The 19,359-nt window shown below is 45.5% G+C and overlaps 1 protein-coding gene across 4 annotated transcripts in view; it reads left to right on the top strand.

The window, feature by feature from the left end:
* WDR7 (WD repeat domain 7) overlaps positions 1-19,359 on the top strand; it is a 1,275,554-nt gene that overhangs the window by 1,210,716 nt on the left and 45,479 nt on the right. For all 4 annotated transcript variants that reach the window (XM_086960437.1, XM_086960439.1, XM_086960436.1 and 1 more), the window contains one exon: positions 7,996-8,100. In XM_086960437.1, the coding sequence (XP_086816563.1) occupies positions 7,996-8,100 (105 nt within the window). The remainder of the gene's footprint in view (positions 1-7,995; positions 8,101-19,359) is intronic.

The following is a 19,359-nucleotide window of genomic DNA, read 5'->3' on the forward strand; positions in this document are numbered from 1 at the left end:
TTGCTTGTTAAGTGCTAATGATTTTGATGTTCTTAATGCTGAATTTATTTGTTGATTAGCCTTTTAGTTTTCTCTATTATTAGATTACAGCGATGCTATTGATGGCCTGATGGACTGCTCTGGGTACAATTTCCTGAATTGTTTAGCATCGTACTGCACTGTTTATCTGTCTTACTCCAGGAAGATCTTTTACAAGCCCCAGATTTATTTTGAACATAGACAATGACTCTCTTCCAAGCTGTGTATGAAGCTGGTCTGCAGCATGGGTGTGATTTTCGGAAAATACGAGCAGCCTGGTCCTAGAGTCAATGTTTTTGCAGGTTGTGTATGAAAGAGTGGAAATATTAAAACATTTTTAAAATGTAAACGTTCTGTGGCTTATTATGAGCAGCTATACTTTTCACACAACAGAACTTAAAAGGATTTACGAACTAATCAGTAATAATTTATTTTATATAGTGCTTAGTACCGTATTTCTAAGCACCGAAATTATCAGGCCACTGTCATAGTACTCCGGTTACTGACCTCGGAAGGACTGGCTGGGATTCGAACATGTCACCTACAAATCACATTAGATGTCAGTATGTGTTTAGCTCACTGAGCCAACCTACCGACTTGGCATTATAGCAATACTTGTTAGTTCTGTGGCACTTTGTACTTGAGCCATCATTTTCGGTTGAGCAGAGCCTTCAACTGGCCTAGCAGCTCCCTCTTACGTTTGAGACATACATGATGTCAATAAAGTAAAGTCTGAGGATGTCTTTGTTTGCTTGGAGAATAAAGGCAGAGTAATTCAGAACCCAAGGTTTGTTGCAATTCCTCCTAGTTTGCACCGAGAATAACTTTCTTTCTTGGCTGCTAACCTGTGAGTGGTCCTGTCTGCTTTGTCCACAGTATTAAAACATACCAGTACTGCGGCATACCAATGCCTAGCAGTACCCACGTTAAATAAATGGGGCTGTTGGAATATTTGAAACACCTTCTTGTCTTTATTTTTAATTGGTGGACCATTGTCCACAATTCCAGCTGTTTTTTGCCATCAAAACTAGGCGGGGGAGGCAACTATGCATAATGGCAATGCTACTGCAGAGATGTATTTCATTGCTCATTTAAAAATGTATTTTCAAAGGACGTCTTGTGGGTAAGGTTTTTAAGGGTAAAGCTGAGTCCTTAGGGGCGGTCAATCTACACTGCAGCAATCCTACCCCATCCACAACTTTGGTCTGCCTTCTGTTGATCTCTCCTGCTTCTAATGTCCGATTCTCAATCATCCACTCATGTTTCTACCTTTGTCTAACAAGTTCACAATCTCCGTCTTTTCTGTGTAACTTTATGTCCAAGACTTTCACTTGCACCGGCCCTCACTCTCTTTAATTCTCTCTTTCTCTGCCAATATCTCCTCTTCCCTCTGTATTGGAGCTGACCCTCCAGCTGGATGAAGTGGAGATAGGAGGAAATCAAGCTTTATTGACTCAGGAGCATCTTCTGAGAGGTTTCAGGCCTTCAGTGAGAATCCTTGCACAGGAGTCTTTGGGTTTCTGATACTGTATATGCCAGCGAGTGCAGTTTATTCACACCTTTGAACACTGAATTGGTCCATGTCTATGTTTGAAGGGTCATAACACTATGCACAGTTTTGTGCATTTAAATAGTTATTCTGTTTCAGGTTACGGGTGTCTTGATCCAGCAGAACCCTGGAGGACTTATAGCCACCCATCTCAGCTTTTTGTTGTTTGCTCCAGTTACTACTTGGACTGTCTACTTTATAACCTACTCTCAGTCCCAATCTCCTGGTAGCAAGGGCTCACTCTGCCAGGGCTCAACTATGGTTAGTTTGGTAAAGAAGTGTTCTTTCTGCTGAAACTGGGACATGTTTGGTCTGGCCCTTTCCATCAAGCAGGAGGCATCGACCCTTCTTTAGTGTTAAAACATATGATGTAAATGGGAAACTGAAAGAAGGGACTTCCTACCTCAAAGTAAACATATGCATTAGGGACGCTGGATGCTCACTTTCTAGGATAGACCACAGCAGTAGATGAAAGCATGTTACTCTACATATGTATGACCCTTGTCCTGTGGAAATACCACATAGCCGTGTTTAGTGTTTGAAGAGCAATACGTGATTTTCTTGCCCCCTTCCCATTAGTTGAATGAGGGGGTTTACAAGTTTCAATAAAGTGTCCACATGGAGCTATGTGCACAAGATCCTTCATAGAACAGCCAAACAACAGTGCTCACGGTTGGAGTGGACAAAATGTTGGTAATTTCATATATAAGTACAGCAGTGCTTTACATAACCATACTCGGAATAAAGTAAGAAACTGACATCTGGCCTGTGGACTTACAGGTTAGTAATTCATTTAAATATGGTGTCCTAGAGTGGGACAATCATCTCCGCCAGAAAACCATGTGCTATTGGTCACAGGGAACAATGCCCTGGGGAAGGAGAGCTCTTTCCCATAACTGAAATGTTACCGTCTGAATGAACCTTGTGCATCCACGTGCATGGGCAACGTGCTACATGTGCTCTTTGCAATGGAGGTGACCTGGTGAGATTATGTGCTTTTGTTGTTGGCCTGTTCTATAAGATCAGCTAAGCCCATCGTGTTGGTCTTTGCTCTAGGTCAGACTCTTCTGTGCCTAAGAGTGGCCTAAAGTCCGCATCAAACAGGCACTAGGCCTTAACGTAGATATTATGTACGTTTCAGTTGTAAATTGACTTTCCTTGGTCTTCTCAGTCAACTTGTCTTCGTTATTGTGAGCCAAATTGCAAGGCAGCCCCATAATGGTTAACAGTGGTTTATTGAATACATTTCCAGGGAAAATGTGTGACTTTTTTGATAAAATGAAAATCATCTGCTCTACAGCTCCAGAGAACAAGCCACAAAATGATCAGACTCGTGTTAGCTGTGTGTGAATTAGCTACCAGTGGTGGTGTCTTTACAGAGAGGACTCCCTCCCCTCTTGGGGTTGCCAAGGATACATTGCAGAGGGTATAGTTAGTCTGGACCTGGTCCTTCTTTGTGGTGATTGGCTCTGGCTCCTTTTGATTGCTTTAGGGAAAGACTCCTGTATGATGAGAAACCTCCAAATGCACTCTGGGGTGCTTGCACCACCAGGGCTCAGTTCGAGTGCCAAACTCTGGCGGGCAGTGAGCTATTTTACAAACACAAATAATTCACTAAAACCTCTACAGCCCGAGTTCTGAGTCTTTTATCACAGTGGTAACTCCAGTGATTGCTGATCTTCATGATTAAACTACCTCTCGCCCAGTGGCATTTGTCTGGCCACATTCCACCCAGTTACATAATGTAAGGGCAAACCATGCCTTCTAAAGTTGGAAAGTAGGAGATGAGCTCTTGCTTCACACCCAGTGAGTCCGTTGACTGACTTGTATAACGGAGCATGGGTGGACATGAAAGGGGCGTGGTGTTTTGAGGACATGCATCCTACGTGTCTCTCACAGCCGTTCCAAACGTCTCTGCTTCCTCAATAGCATTAAGTGTACATTGCTTAAACAGCAATCTATTCTACAAGAAAAATAATTAGGGCCTAATAAACTTGCACTTAGGGTGCACTTTAATACATATTCATTGCTGATGTTGGAATGTTTTTAACTGTGGAGCCTTGTCGCTCCTCTTAGTAGCTTCTCAAACATCCATTTGACTGTAAGATGAGCTGTTTCCTCGTGGTCGAGAGTTACAGCTCGATTTCTGTACTGCACAGTTAGGGTGGCTTCTATCATAGCTTTCTTCCATTTTGAAACAGAACAAAAATATGCATTTCAGTACAGTGATATTCAAAACGAATACAGCCAAACCCTTGTTTTGTCCTAAAGATAGAGATGTTATGGGTCTGCAGTAGGAGTAGAACAGCAAGGTGTTGGTGTGTTGTTTTCTTTTGACATGCAGCATCTCTCATTCTCTGTATCAGTGCTGAGCTGCCAAGTCCCCTTAGCTTGTTCCAAAGTTGACAACTCTGAAGGCTGGCAATCTGACTCTCCTACCTATCGTTGTTATAACTCTTGAGAAGTGTTTACTAACCACAGGTAGTTCCGTAGGCACCTCCTATTCAGTCATGAAGTTCAGTTATTAAATGCTTGCAGAGCTTAGACCTAACCTTCTTTATGCTGTTGCAGTGCTAGAAGTCTGATTTCCTCAGTGGGGCAAGGCTGCAGGCTGTAGCCAAAGAGGAGTCAATGTCCCTGAATGGCAGTTTGGGGTCTGGCCTGCTGAACCAGATTTGCTGCTGTGGTTAAAACCTAGATTGACATGTGACACAAATTCAGCAGCAATGCACTCTCAAAAGATTGACTGCAAGTTGGCCCCAGTTCCATGACAACTCTCCAGGCCAACAGTCTTGAAAATTTTTCTGAGTCCCAGCTATTAATGTTAGGCAGGAGGAGTACACTCCTGACACCAGTCAAGGGTGCTGGGGCATCAGGAATAGAGCTTGGGGGTCAGCTCTCAGTCCAACAGAAGCCACCAACAGGGTTCAAAGCAGGTCAAGTTTAAACTGGTCAACTGGGCTCGTCCAGGAAAGTGGGCTTCTTGCAACTTTTGTGTCCCTGTAGATTAACTGGAGGCCAACCAACTGACCCTTGGAGTCCACTTCTCAGTCCTTGGTACAAGTTGGAGCCTTCCAGCCCCTAGGGTTCTCCTCTAAGGTCCGAACAGCAGGTGTAGTCCTCCTGTCTTCCACAGGAGGATTTATAGGGGTGCCACATGTATGTCTTGCACTAGCCTGTGAGTGTGTGTAACGCCTGGCCCCTTCCTGATCAATAGGGAAGAGTTCCCATAAGGAACCCAACACTCTTTTACAGCATTTCCTGTGTGCCTTACTACAAACAATCCCACAGTTCCCCATCTGCTAAAACCAAGATGGCAGAACCTTTCCTTCGAGACTGTAGAGCTCCAGTACCCACCTTAAAGGTGTGGCCAGAGAAAAAGCAACCTCCCCTGTACCCCCTTCTCCCCTGCCCCCCCTCCCCCCATTGTCACTTTAACCTTTTCTGGGGTAAGCTCTTTCCACTAGCATGGTGCCTGGCTTGTTAGAAGGAAAATAGAGAGGACAGGCCCAGGTGTGAGCTACATCTGACTGTGACGGGCAGGCCCCTTTGAAGATAATTAAGTTCCTATTCACTGCCCAGATGGTCATCATGTCAAAGGACATATCCCAGGCCCTTTGTCTCAGCCCTGGAAACCAATTCACACCTTATCAAGGAGCTACTCAGCACCTGGGTCACAGTCGGTAGCTCATGCAAGTGGGATTATACAGACTTAAGGCAGGTAAAAGATTACTTTTTTTAAATACCATATGTAAAATATTTGTTTACAAACTTGACTTTACAAATTAATTGGATTTTGTAATATATATATATGTGTTTGTTTTTTAAAATCTAAGATTAAGCTTTTCGTCTTGTCTCTAGATGGAGGTAACATTATTTAATTTTCATATTGACTCTCAATACTATCCAATGGAACAGCTAACACTGCTTTTTAGGCCTTTTTACTGTAAGGACATGTTGAACAATAAATGTGTACATGTCTTACGTTTAAATACCATGCACCCTGTCTTGTGGGCACCTAAGGGGTGACAGCTGGGTTACTGGTGGCAGGCCTGCAGTCATGTTTACCATTGTCACTTCAGTACGAGCACAATATGTGCTGCAGTCCACTAGTGACACTTAACTTACAGGTCCTGGGTATGTTCTGTGCCATATACTATGGACTTATAGGTAAGTTAAATATGCCAATCAGGGTATAGCCAATTTCCTCATATTTTGGAGATCAGAGCGCATGCACTGGGGTCTGAGTTCCAGTGCACAGAATAAAAACAACTGCAGCATCAGTATATAATCAAATGGGTGTGATCATGCAAAAAGAGGCTTTTTCCTGCAACAAGGAAAGTAACATGTTATTTTTTTCCGGCCCTTACAGATATATTTTTCTTTATAGCTCCTAGCACTTGTACAGAGACACTTACATTCTGACTCTAGAGGATATTGTGCCTCTCTGCCCCCACCTTTCTCCACCACCACCACTTTTGAAATTTCTCTGCTGCTCTCAGTCTGTTGTTCTTCACTGTCACACTCTTCTTCCCCACTGGAAAAGTGTATTGAATTACAAATCACTAAAAGCAATTCATTGTCCATAGACTTTAATGGCATCCATTGAAGGCATGTCACATCATTTGAAAACACTATGGATTGGGACCACCGGTGCAGCCGGCTCATCTCAAAGCACAATTTCTCTAAAATCAGACTATATTTTAACGTGGAAATAGAAATGCAGTCGCTCATCAGAGGCGCAATCATCAGACCGAGCAGAAGGATGAGCGCCCAGAGAGAAGGCATGTAATGAATCCAGTTAGAATGAGAGCAAGAACAGCAGAGGGGGCCAGCAGATAGTGTGTGAGGAAGGTTGAATTTGTTGTTGTATGTATCTGGCACTGTCTGGAGGTGTGAAGGGGATGCATGAACAGCACCTGGCTATAGTGTGTTAGTACCCTCCGTGCACACACTCACATAACAGATCAGATATGCTGCCGTTTCAGACACTCATGTGCACAAGAGTTATCATTCTCATGTAATACTCATATTCAGATTCTCACTATTTTCAAAAACATCCTCTCCTGCTCCCCAACACTGCCTTAAAAGGCACTGAAAGAGCATGCTGTGCTGCATAAAGAAATTACTGAAGTCACATTGAATGCCACAAATCAGCAGGTCTTCTGGCCTACAAATTATGGTCTGTGAAGTAACAAAATGTATTCCCAGGAAAAAAACCGCATGGGTTTTGTCAAGATTGTACCATCCTAATAAGGAGGTAGATTCTTGTGAGGGAAAATTCACAATGTAACCCTTGAATGATCTATTATAACGACAGCTGCTTAACTCATAACTGTGATTTCTCTCGCCCTGAATGGATCCTATAGGTGAGAATTAATTGACAATGCCATTGTATCATAGGGCGGCACTGCATCATTAGCATGGCCAAAGCAGACAGTTGTTGAGATATCTCTGAGGCTGTAGACCAAAGATAGCTTTGACCATCACTGGTGAGCCCTAGGGTTGCATCAAACCATACACCTAAGTTGTAGTTCAGATACATTGAAGTGTATCCGATTTCTCGTACTGAAAGACTGTTTCAGAACACCACCTGCTCAGACGTGTCTGGGGCTTGACAGAAACTAAGCGTTGTATCTTTAATAGGGTTGCTGAGATTTATTGTGTACTAAAACAGACTATTCGCATTGTTGAATTGCTGAGGATTTTGGGACAGTTCTTATATTCTCTCACAGTAAACCCTATGGCAATGTCCCAATTTTAAATCCTCCTCAGTTTCAAAACTACCTGTCAAATTTTGAGGGTTGGTCGCACTCACAGAGTACAATTCCAAACACAAACGTTTTTTGCAACTGCTTGATGAACTTCCAGAGTTACCTTTATGCATACTCAGTACTCAAAATTGGCAAAGGAAGATCTGAAATTAGCCACCCTGAGCTGTTTTTAGACCCTCACAAAGATCCTCCTGCATCTTGTGTCGAGGAGCGTGTTGAATCGTTTGAAGAAAATGTAGGAGCAGAAAGGAGCACTGCGCAGATAGTCTAGAAACTCTACCGTGGGATTAATGTTTGTGTGAGGGATTTGCTATGCTAGTAAGCATACTTGACCCTCCAAGTAACCTTCACTTAGTTGACCCCTGCCCCTGCACGTTCAGAGCAATACCTCTGAACACCAACCCTGTGCATTAACCCTAGTCTGTAAAGGTAATTTGAAGCTATATGTGACTAGAGCGTCTTCCTCAATGTTACAAAACCTGTCCTTTTGTAGCATCACACTCCTTGTGATGCTGATGATGTATGTCTGCGGCTTTTATTTGTTTCTCTACCACCTTCATAATACATTTGAGTACATGTGTTGTCCCTACTGCGCGATCTGCTAGAAGCGTTTGCCTGAGCTTGTTAATGACTGGTACTTTGTTTTATTTTCAGAATATCCATGGACATAAGGGGCCCATCACATCAGTAAGTTTTGCCCCAGATGGGCGGTATCTGGCTACTTACTCTAACACAGACAGCCATATTTCATTTTGGCAGGTAAGAGGATACAACTGGTTAAACGGATATTAGGTTGAAATTATGTATTGCGTTTATTATCGTGGCTTCCTTCTTAGCATTTATTATGCTCATGTCAGCATTTTATGTAGGTGAAAAAAGCCCAAGTATATTGAGCACACTGTTTTTAAGTTGCTAGAGTCTTGGCAGTGTAGTTAGGACACAATGAAGTGTACTGGCATTAGCCTGACGTCATTCACATCTGTCTTTGCATACCTGCTGTGATACACCCTTGATAAAGATGTTGTCATGATGAAGAAAGCATGGGTCAGGTTATGACGTTACTTCTAATCTTTGGAACTGTTAGCGCAGGTCTACATGTCCGTCTGGATGCTCACGCCAATGTAGGGTTGGGTACACCATGGTTTTATTGCATTGGAAGTATTAAACAGACTTCAATATTAGCCACAAGGCATTTTATACCATATGTACATAAATGAGTGATGTGCAAAAGAAGATGCAAACTGTGGGAGACGTGTAGGAGTTTATTTTGGTTCGGCAAAAAACGCTTGTCCTGTTCCTTGGCCAGGCGTATTTGCAGAAGTTCTTCTAGTCCTTGAGAAGAGATGGGGTCTTTGAATGACAGATCTTAGACTGGGCATCATTTGTTGCTATTATAATTTGTTATCAGTGTTGCTATTCATACGATTGCAGTCTTAGCAATATCTACATTTATGATACCTCATCCCCCCCAAACTGATTCTTGAAATCTTTGCTAAGTTCAAACAGTACTTACAACTTTAATGTCAAGAAAACACAATAAATATAAAAGCCCAAACCAAATTATAAAAATAGAGAAAGAGGCTTGAAATATGCCATGATGTTTCCGGCCAAGTTGTGGGTAGAGGTGGAAGGGAAGGTCTGGTTCTTTGACAACCCCGAAATTGCCTCGGATTGGCTGGAGAGACATTCCCCCCAGGGGGAGCCCCGGGGGCAGAGTGGTGAGGACGGGGACGGCTCACAGGAGCAGGAATGATGTGAACTGCTGTAGTTCGTGATGTATATGTTTGGGGGGAGGGGTGCCATGCACGTGACTTCACTGTGGTTAAACTCCTCGAGAATATGTGTTATAATAGGCGCAAGGTATGACATCCTGACGGCGGGGGTGGGGTACGGGGTGAAGGCATCCTCCTCAGATCTACCTTTAGATAGTTGATTAGTTAGAGAATGGGGCGACAGGCACACTGCAAGTTGGGGGTCGGCGGAAGCCATGAGCAGGGGTGCAGGGTGGGGGGAGGTGGAATAGGAAAGTGGTCGAATAGTTGTTGTTTGCATGCACAGTTCGGGGGTTTGCTATGTTTTTTCTTTTTTGCATCAGGTGACAGCATTGCAATTAGATGCTAGTGGTGTGGGGTAAATGTCACGTACTAGTCAGGGATCAGGGATAAGAGTGTTGAGCTGGAATGTAAATGGTCTGGGTGACAAGATAAAGAGAAGTATGGTAAATCAGCAAATCGGAAGACATTCCCCAGAAGTTGCATTGTTACTGGAGACGCACCTTATCGGGAATCAATGTATGGCCCTCCATAAAGGGGGATATAAACTTGTGGCACACGCTGGGTTTACATCGGGTTCCAGGGGAGTTGGTATCCTAATAAAGAATTCCTTTCCTTTGGACATACAGGCTGCTTGGTCAGACCAGAGAGGTAGATATGTGGGTGTCTCGGGACGGCTGGGAGGCAAGACTGTTACTTTTTTGTCATTATATGTGCCGCCCGGCCTTTAGTTCGATACTTTCAGGGATTTGAGCGCCATTTTTCTGACACTGCCCGTTGGACTACTGGTGCTGGGTGGGGATTTCAATGCAGTATTCGATGGGGGGCTGGATCGGCACCCGGCACGAGTTTGCACCCGTCGCAAAGGTGGCTCTCTGATTTCATAGAGACACTGAGGTTGATTGATAGCTGGAGGGTCCGCACCCCGACTCAGAAGTGCTTTACTCATGTGTCCTCAGCGCATAAATCTATGTCCAGGTTGGACTACATATTGATACCTGCTGCTATGTTGGGCACAGTTAAAGATGTACGGTACCTTGGCAGGAGCATTTCGGATCATTCTCCGATGTGGTTGCAGGTTGAACTCGGACAGCCAGTCGTTGGCAGGGAGCTCCGATTAATGCTTGGCAGCTGAAGGACCTGGACATTAAGAAATAGATACTCCGGATCTCGGACAGTTATTTCCATGAAAATGTGGGCACTGTCGAATTGGCGCAGACACTGTGGGAGGCGTAAAAAGTGGTGCTGAGGGGTGAAGTTCTCTCCCTGGTTGCGGGCAGGAAGAAGAAACACAGGAGGAAGTGGCTAGGGTGGAGGCAGAAGTGATAAGATTAGAGGAGTGGGCTGCTGAGTCTGCTGTCCTGGGAAACCTCTATTTACTGAAGTTATAACAAGAGGAATATCATGGCCTCGCTATGGAGAGGGCAATTTCTCATAACCAGGCCCTGCAAAGTCGTATTTATGAACATGGGGACAAGATCGGTAAGCTGATTGCTTGGTTAGAGCGTGGCGAAATGGCCTCTAGGTTGGTGCCGGAGTGAGAGGGGTCGGGATCAGACAGAGTCACGGATCCCCAGGAAGTCGCAGATGTATTCTCTGAATATTTCAAAGAAGTGTATACCTCGGTGGGCGGTTTTGAACAGGCCGAAAATGCGGAAATGATTAAGGATATCTGCATGCCGGGTCTCTCTCAAGACAATAGGAAATACTTAGAATCCTCTTTCACAGACGATGAAATCGCACAGGCGATTAGAGGCATAAGGTCTGGGAAGGCATCTGGTCCAAATGGGATACCGATAGAATCATACAAACTTAATGCCCATAAAGTCGCTCCGCATATTCGGGCCATGTTCCTATAGAGTAGGGAACTGGGCCAGCTTCCGTGCGACCAGCGGGTGGCAAACATAGTGGTCATTCACAAGACAGGCAAGACTAGGACGTCTCCTTCCTCATATAGGCCCATCTCACTTCTCAATGCTGAGCCCAAGATTTTGGCGAAATTACTCGCCACCAGATTGGTCAAGGTCAGTACGACCCTGATACATCCCGATCAATCCGGCTTTATGCCACGTCGTAATACGGCCCTGAACCTGCGGAGGCTGCATGGGATCCTGAGTGGTTCCCACAAGATTCTGGAGCCGACAGTTATGGTTTCATTGGATGCCACTTTGGCATTCGATAGGGTTGAATGGGCCTATTTATTTGCTGTGCTGGCCAAGTTGGGCTTTGGCCCGGTGTTTATTGGTTGGGTTAGATTGCTGTATGCCACTCCATTAGCCAGAGTGATTGTAAATAATTGTAAATCTGCGGATGTTTCCCTTGGAGGAGGCACGAGACAGGGATGCCCGTTGTCCCCACTCCTCTTTGCGCTGGCATTGGAGCCTCTGGCGGCATGGGTCGGGTAGGACCGGTCGTTACGTGGCCTGCGGTGGTCGTCTGAATGGGAAGACAAAATTTTGCTGTATGCAGACGATATTTTGCTATAACTCACTAATCCCAGGGCGTCCTTGAGTAATTTTTTGGATGTCCTGGCTATTTTCGGCAGATACTCCGGGTTTGCCATTAACTGGTCAAAGTCTGTCTTGTTCGTTTTGTCGGGAGGACCGCCAGTGATCCCACAGTCATGCCAGATAAAGATTGAATTGATTGGATTTAAGTATCTTGGGATCAATATATCCTTAGACCCGAAGCTGAGATATGCTAAGAACCTGAGGCCTCCTTTGGAGCGATTTACAAAGGATGTGGAGCGCTGGAGGGCTCTCCCCCTCTTGTTACTCAGGAGGGCGGTATTATTCAAGATGATGCCATTGCCTCGGTTTCTATACATGCTACAAAACACAATGGATCCTGTGCCGCTCTCATCTTTTAAGGAGATTGAGGCACTTCAGCCGCAGCTTCTCTGGGAAGGCAGGCCTCGTATAACTTTTGTCAAGTTAACCCTCCCGTGGTACGATGGAGGCATCGGCCTCCCGGACTTGAGGAAATATTATTGGGCCTCTCATCTTGCGCAGGTGAATCACATGGTCTACGGGCCCCCCGGGGACCCAGGCTATGCTATGGATTACGGACAGGCACCGGGTGGAGATATTATGAAAGCCTTGTATGCCAGACCCGGGAGGTTCCCACTGACTGGCCCGACGGCACATTCTGTAAAAGTTTGGCACTCTGCGACCCGAAGTCTGGGGTGGGAGGGAAGATTGACGTTGGCCACTCCACTGTTCTGTTCCGAAAAGCTGGGTAGTTTGTGGAGGTCTAAGGGGTTTGATAAGTGGGACCTCATTGGGATCAGCCAGATTAAGGATGTGTGGGGGAAGGGCAGTGTGCAGACCTTTGAATCTTTAAATCAACAGTACAGGTTGAATGATAATGAATACTTTCGGTACCTACAGATTAGACACGCTCTTCATACCCACATACCCAGAGATGCTGAGCTTCCAGAGGCTTGACCTCTCAAGGATAGAGTATTGGACAGACACATCCCTGACAAGACTATCTCCTTGATCTAGAGGAAGCTTGTTAATAATATGAACGACCCGTTGCGGAGTATTCGAGCAGCGTGGGGAGCAGACGGTCTGGAATTAGAAGATGAAGACTGGGTAGAGGCGGTCTCCTCCCCCAAAGTGGTTGCAATTCAGATGAGGCTCCGACTGGCGCAGCTTAAGATCTTGCATAGGTCATATATCACTGGACCTAGGCTAGTACACATGGGGCATGCGATGAGCGGAGAATGTGGGAGGGGCTGTGGGGAACTTGGCACTTTCATGCATATATTATGGCACTGTGAGGAGATACAAACCTTCTGGGCAGCGATACACGATGAGATTAAAGGTGTACTGGGGGTGGAGATACGACCAAAGGCCCGGAGGTGTGTCTTGAATGTATGGGAACCCACGGATTTGAATGGTTATCTCAAACAGTGGGTAACTTTGGCATGTATGGTGGCCAAGCGAAATATTGCACAGCTGTGGGGAGCCAGTATGCCACCCCGGATTACTAAATGGGATGAAGATTTAGATTGGTGCATGTTTAGAGAAAGGGCAGTGTATGTGGTCAGGGGTTGCCTGGAGAAATGGGGGAAGATTTGGGGAGACTGGAATAGTTATCGTGGTGACATATGTACACCCCCGACGCGACAAAGGGAAGAGGAACCACAGGAATACCTGTGATCCCGAATTTTACATATATTGTGATTATTGCTTCTGTACTAATGACAATCTAAACCTCGCAACAATGTCAATTATTGTTCACCTGATGCTAATGTTTTCTTTTGTTTATTTCAATAAAAATAATTATTTTTAAAAAAAATAGAGAAAAGGTTAATAACCAAAAATACACCAGAACAATCAAAATCAAATAAAGATAATCTGACATATAAGATCCTCACATGGAATATTATAGGAATGCATACTATGCCCAAACGCTATTAAATATTCTCCTACTTGAACAGGTGGGGGTCCACATTGCCCTTCCTGCAAGACCCACCTACTGGCTCTGGAGGGGGCGCCTTCAACTGCAGGTGGCAGGACCAGGCAAACTGCATTTGCCAGAGGAGTGATGATCTGGATCGGAGTTAGGGTTCCCTTCCAACACACAAGGGATCTGATAGACCCGGAGAGTCGGTATGGGGTGGTCACAGGTAGATTCGATGGCCGAGATGTGGCAATAATTAATGTTTATGGGCCAAATGTAGATCGGGACGATTTTCTGTCCAATCTAACATGCACTTTGACGCTTTACCTAATCCATTCCACGTTCTTGGCTGGAGACTTTAATTACGTAGCTGATCCATTAATGGACCAATCGCATCCCCCACTTAGAGACACACCTGTGCACCGCATAACGAGAGCCTTCACAAACTGGCAGAGCAGATGGGGGCTAATAGATGCATGGAGACGAATGCACCCATTGGTACGTGACTACTCCTATTTTTCGCATATGCATGACCTATATATCAGACCGGACACTTTTTATGTGCCCCGTACATCCATACCCTGTCCCAAGGCGTGGAATACCTGACACGTATGGTGTCAGACTACAACCCGGTCCTTCTTCAGCTGCAGTAGGGGACCCGCGTCAGATAATACCTACATGGGGGCTCTAACCTGAAGCATTGGAAGACCAGGTATTCCTGGAAGACATCAAGGAACATATAATACACTACTTCACAGATAATGGCGAACCAGCTTCATCCAGACTGATAGAGTGGGACGCCTTTAAGGCGGTAATAACGGGTCGGTGCATGACAACATCTATAGGGGACCGACGCACCGTGGTGGCGGCGGTGGAGGTAGTTGATTTGGAACTGAGGACCATAAAAAGACAGAGACTGGGGCACCCTGAGCTACAACATGTTACTAGATGCCAAGGAGAAGGTGGCTGCCCAAGTTGAGCGGCTGAGGTGTTTTGATTATAAAAAACACAAAACCCGGGAACAGATGGGCTCACTATCGAGTTCTATGCCACTTACATAGGAGAGCTAGGCCCTAAGCTGGTGGACATGTTTGAGACAGCTGGAGCGGAGGGCCCCTCCCCATACCACACAAGAGGCACTAGCCGTTTCCCTTTTCATACCAGGTAAGACTGTAAAGCTTACAAGCCCTTATCCATGCTTAAACTAGACTTTAAAATACTGAGTAGAATATTATCAGCGAGACTCCTTCCATTTATGACCACCGTCATACACGCGGACCAAGGAAGTTTCATTCTGGGCTGCAACACCAGGCTCAAAATACGATGCCTCTTGTCCATAATGGAGGCACATAAGCATTAAGAGGGAGAGGGGCTGTCCTCGCGATTGATATAGAAAAGGCCTTCAATAGCCTCGAGTGGGGGTTCTTGTATGCAGTCATAGAGCGTATGCAGTTGGGAAAGGGTTTCTTGAAGTGGGTCAAGTTGCTGTATATGGACACACTGGCCATAGTCTGGATGGACTAAACAATGTCGGAGCAGTGTAGTGTGGGGAGGGGAACACGGCAGGAGTGCCACCTCTCCCCATTGCTGCTTGCCCTGGCCATGGAGGCACTGGCCAGTCTCACTCGAACAGGCAATGTATATCAGGGTATACAAATAGGAAGACTTGACCTCTATATAGCACTACACGCTGATGATTAATTAATGTTCCTAGGCAATCTGGGGGAGCACTGGAGGGAGCCAGGGGACTAATGGCCGAATACAGGGTGCTGTCAGTGCTCAAGGTTAACTAGCAAAAGTCTAGGCTCTTTGAACTGACAGAGAGTAGAGTTCCACCTGAAGGCACTCTCCAAAGGGAGCCTAGCTGTCTGGGATACTTAGGATGAAAGATCTATCACTCCAAACCTGACTTGCAGGAAGGGAATATAGGGGCCGCTGAAAGCTGGTGTGGACTTCTGGAAAACCCTGCCACTGGCAGTGGCGGGTTGAATGGCGCTTCTGAAGATGGTGGCACTCCTACGGCTGCTGTATTTCTTCATGACGCTGCCTACGTGGACACGGTCTGCTGAGCTGGACTCTCTCATAGTGTCCTTTATCTAGGGAAATGGCTCCAAGCGGGTGGCCATGGTGACACTGAAGCGCCGACATATGAAGGGGGGCTCGCAGTTTACGACTTTAAGACGTATTATTTAGCAGGACAGCTACAGTGGTTCATACAATGGCTTGTGGGGCGACAGACTCAGAATCATGAGAATGGACCATTTTTGCCAGAACTGGACGTACTTCTACAGACACTACGACTGAAAGTGGGTGACCTTTTGAAGATTTCAGGGCCGGATTGAAACTCCCCAAAGGCCACTTTTTATTTCATAGGGCGGTGACGGCTGCCCTCCGACACCATTGGAGGACGGGCGCCTCAGAACCCAAACATCACAATGCTTGCAGATATATTGGCTCAGTGGGAGGTAAAATCAAAGCAGTTACATTCCTCTACAGAGCGATAGGAGGCAATATTCTACAACCGATGATTGCATTGAGGGACTGCTGGACAGCCGACTTAGGTACCCCCATAGACGACAAGGAATGGGAGAGCACCCTAGCCAGGAACTCCAAGATATTGAGAAACTCCCATTTCAGGCTAATTAATTTCTAAATCCTACATAGGGCATATTTTACCCCTGATCGCCTTAACAAATACTTCCACAGGGAGGATGTAGTGTGCCTGTGATGTGGGGAACTCGGAGCAGACATGATGCACATGATTTGGGCATGTCCAACACTGTACAGTTATGGGGGCTAAGTTACGAAAACAGTGGCGGGTATCACTGAGAGGACGGTTCCCTGCTCACCTGCCCACTGCCTCCTAAATTTGTCCCCCCCCCATACCTCCAAAACAAGGGTCACTAGCAGGTACCAGGACCTGGCATTTATTCTAGCTAAACAGGAAATAACGAGGCATTAGAAAACACCAGGTGGGTCCTGGATAGAAATATGGAAAAAATAACTAGAGAGATGGGCGGGGTGCCAGGGGAGGGTCCTGCTTAAGAATGCCCATAGGGGGATCGACTCGATTGAGAGACTCAGAGCCCGGGAGATGCTGGTTGATAGCATGAAAGACCCTGGGCAGGATTCGGGAGAATTTTCACTGCGGATACAGTCTCCACCTAAGAGACGAACACTTCATGATCCTGGGGAGAGGGTGCTGGGAGGATATCCAGCTGAACAAAGAGTAGATGACCAGTAAGACCTGGGAGGGGGGTTGACTAAGACATAGGATGAACCCGATGTAATGGTGGGATTAGCTCAGCTGTATATTTAAGATACAGATGCAACCTGCAGAAGTTGGGGTGGAGGGGAGTTAGAAACTTAGAGTTTGGAACAGATGTTATTGATACCTGTTGACAGTCACAATGTAAATGTTCTTTGTTAACTGACTAAGCAGGAAGCGACTCCTTACCAGTTTAAACATTGTGTGACTATTAATTGCAATACAATCTGGTTTAAAAAAAATTCAGATAAAGGTAATCTGGTTTATGAATTTCTAAGGCATGATTTCAGCTTGACTGCGATGTTGGGGAGGTCTGATACATAAATGGGTCGCCCCAATCAAAGTTCTTACATTCTGGCCTAGACTTCATTTTCGAGATTTATAACTTCCAGCATGACAAGGGATGGGGATGGGGGGTTTGGGGATTGATGAAGGGGACCCTGAAGTTTGCTATGTTGTCATCAAGCTCCTGAAACTCTTGGTTTTGCCTCCAAATGCCCTGAGTTGGAAAAGGCATTATTATATAACCTCTGACGTTGCTTCATCATTGGGATGAATCTACTGTATTGACCTAGTGCCCGGTTTTACCTTTTCTTTTTTTGGTTCTCGAAATACACCAGTGGGGCAGGGCTAGAAGCTGCAGCTAGAAAGTGCTTTACAAGGTCAGATATATTTAAGCACGGGCCTGCTGAACCCGTTTTCATCATGCCAAAAGCCTCTGAGCAGGCCGAACGTGGTCCTGCCTAGTGTGTACCCTGCCTGGGAAATCCTCAGCACCTTGTGACAGTCCTCCAAAAGTGGAAAAATAGTATAGTTCCAATTTTCTCCCTCTGCTAGAGAATGTCTTTATGGTACCTCCTGCTTCCCCCATGGCAGGCATCTAGGCACTGGGTCTCTCAGGCGAAGGCTCCTTCAGGGAGCAGGTTGACAGGAGATAAGCCACCTCACTCTTTGGGCGCAGGTCCAGCTCCTGCAGGAGTCAAAAGTTCTTCAGTCCTTTTCTTGTAGCAGAGTCCTCTTTGTTCAGGTGTTGTCTTCCCACATCTAGGAATGTTATTTGGATGTGGTGGTGAGGTGTCAGTCGCATCTTGTGAACTAGCTAGAGATTAAAGAATTTCCTACACCTAGTCCTATCCACGGTCTTGCCCTATGCTTACCTCTTTTTTACGCACTTTTTTCTTTTTACTTAAAAAATGTGTAGAAGCCCTAAATCCGAAATGGCTACCCTCGTTTTTCAGCTCAAGGGGTTTTCTTTCTTTTAGCCACTCCCCTCTCCTTATGATGTATTCTTTCTCGGGGCTAAAAACTGATACTCCACCCTGCTGAGGTTGGAGCCTGAAAGTCTAGGAAGGCCTACAGAATGAATGAAAGCGAACCCTGTCAGACCCATTTGGCATTTCTAAATCAAAAGGGGATGTATGAAGGCTGTCTGGTTTTGCCAACTGTTCCTGCACCCCGTCCACATGGCTTATCACTGTGAAGTGGCCGGTGTTGACTTCTTGTGCCCAGAAGCCAACCCATTGCACTTCTGCAGTAGGGTCATTAACTCTCAGCCTGGAAAGTGTATTGAGCCTCTGGAATGAGGTTGAGAGACCAACTGGTTCTAATCCAATTTGGCTCGGCCAGCACAGAGTTCAGTTTGATAAAGTTACTTTTCCACAAAACGTATCAAAATCTCCTTTCACCATTATATAAAAAAATGTAAACCGTGAGAAATAACTTTAAATCATTTTGCTAGCTTTATCCTAAACAGACATATAAAATAAAGATTATAATTACACCAAGGCATGTTAATGGAAACTCTAGTTCAACCTAGACAGTAAAAACAGTTTGGGGTATTTATTTAATGTGAGGGCGCACTATTCCTCATAAAGTAGTGTGCCACTTCTTTATACATTAAGCACCCAGCCCGGTGGCTTAGCAAGACACACATTAGGGCTATAATATAAAAAAATAGGTGTTCATACATGGCAAAGGCACTTTTTCTTCACGTGTGTGATTACAGTGCTTTTAAAGTTCAGACCAGCCAGAGCACAGAGGTGCTCCTGACAGCCATATATTTTGTTCATATGTGTTGTTGTTGTACATATACTCTTCTATGTCCCATGCTAGTAATGCCTTTTCTGCACCATCTATCATGGCCCTCCTGGGCACCCCCAAGGTGAAGCGGGCATCCCAGTGTTGTTGGGGCTGTTGTGGAGATTAAGCAAGCTATTGCCCAGAGTTGCAGCGTGGGACCCCATGATTAGAGTAGGCGCCGAGGCGAGAATTATCGAGTCCGCAGACAAATGAGCCCAAGACCCTGCCGTGTCGGGAATTGAACCCTGGTCCCGGGCCAGACCTCTGCTTCAGGGTCTGCCGCTCTAACCATTGAACCACACTCCTCCACAGTAAAGTTGTATAAGCCAGTTAAGTTAATCTGATCCACAGTGCTGATGTTTTAGGGTAAAAGCTTCAACACTGTACCATTGTTAACGGAGGCGTATCACACATTCCTAAATAAGGTCAGAAAAAAACTGAAAAAATTGGGGGACCTTATAAAAAATAATGTCCTATTTATTTTTTGCA

This window comes from Lissotriton vulgaris, chromosome 3_1 (assembly GCF_964263255.1).
Source record: "Lissotriton vulgaris chromosome 3_1, aLisVul1.2, whole genome shotgun sequence".
Classification (NCBI taxonomy): Eukaryota; Metazoa; Chordata; class Amphibia; order Caudata; family Salamandridae; genus Lissotriton; species Lissotriton vulgaris.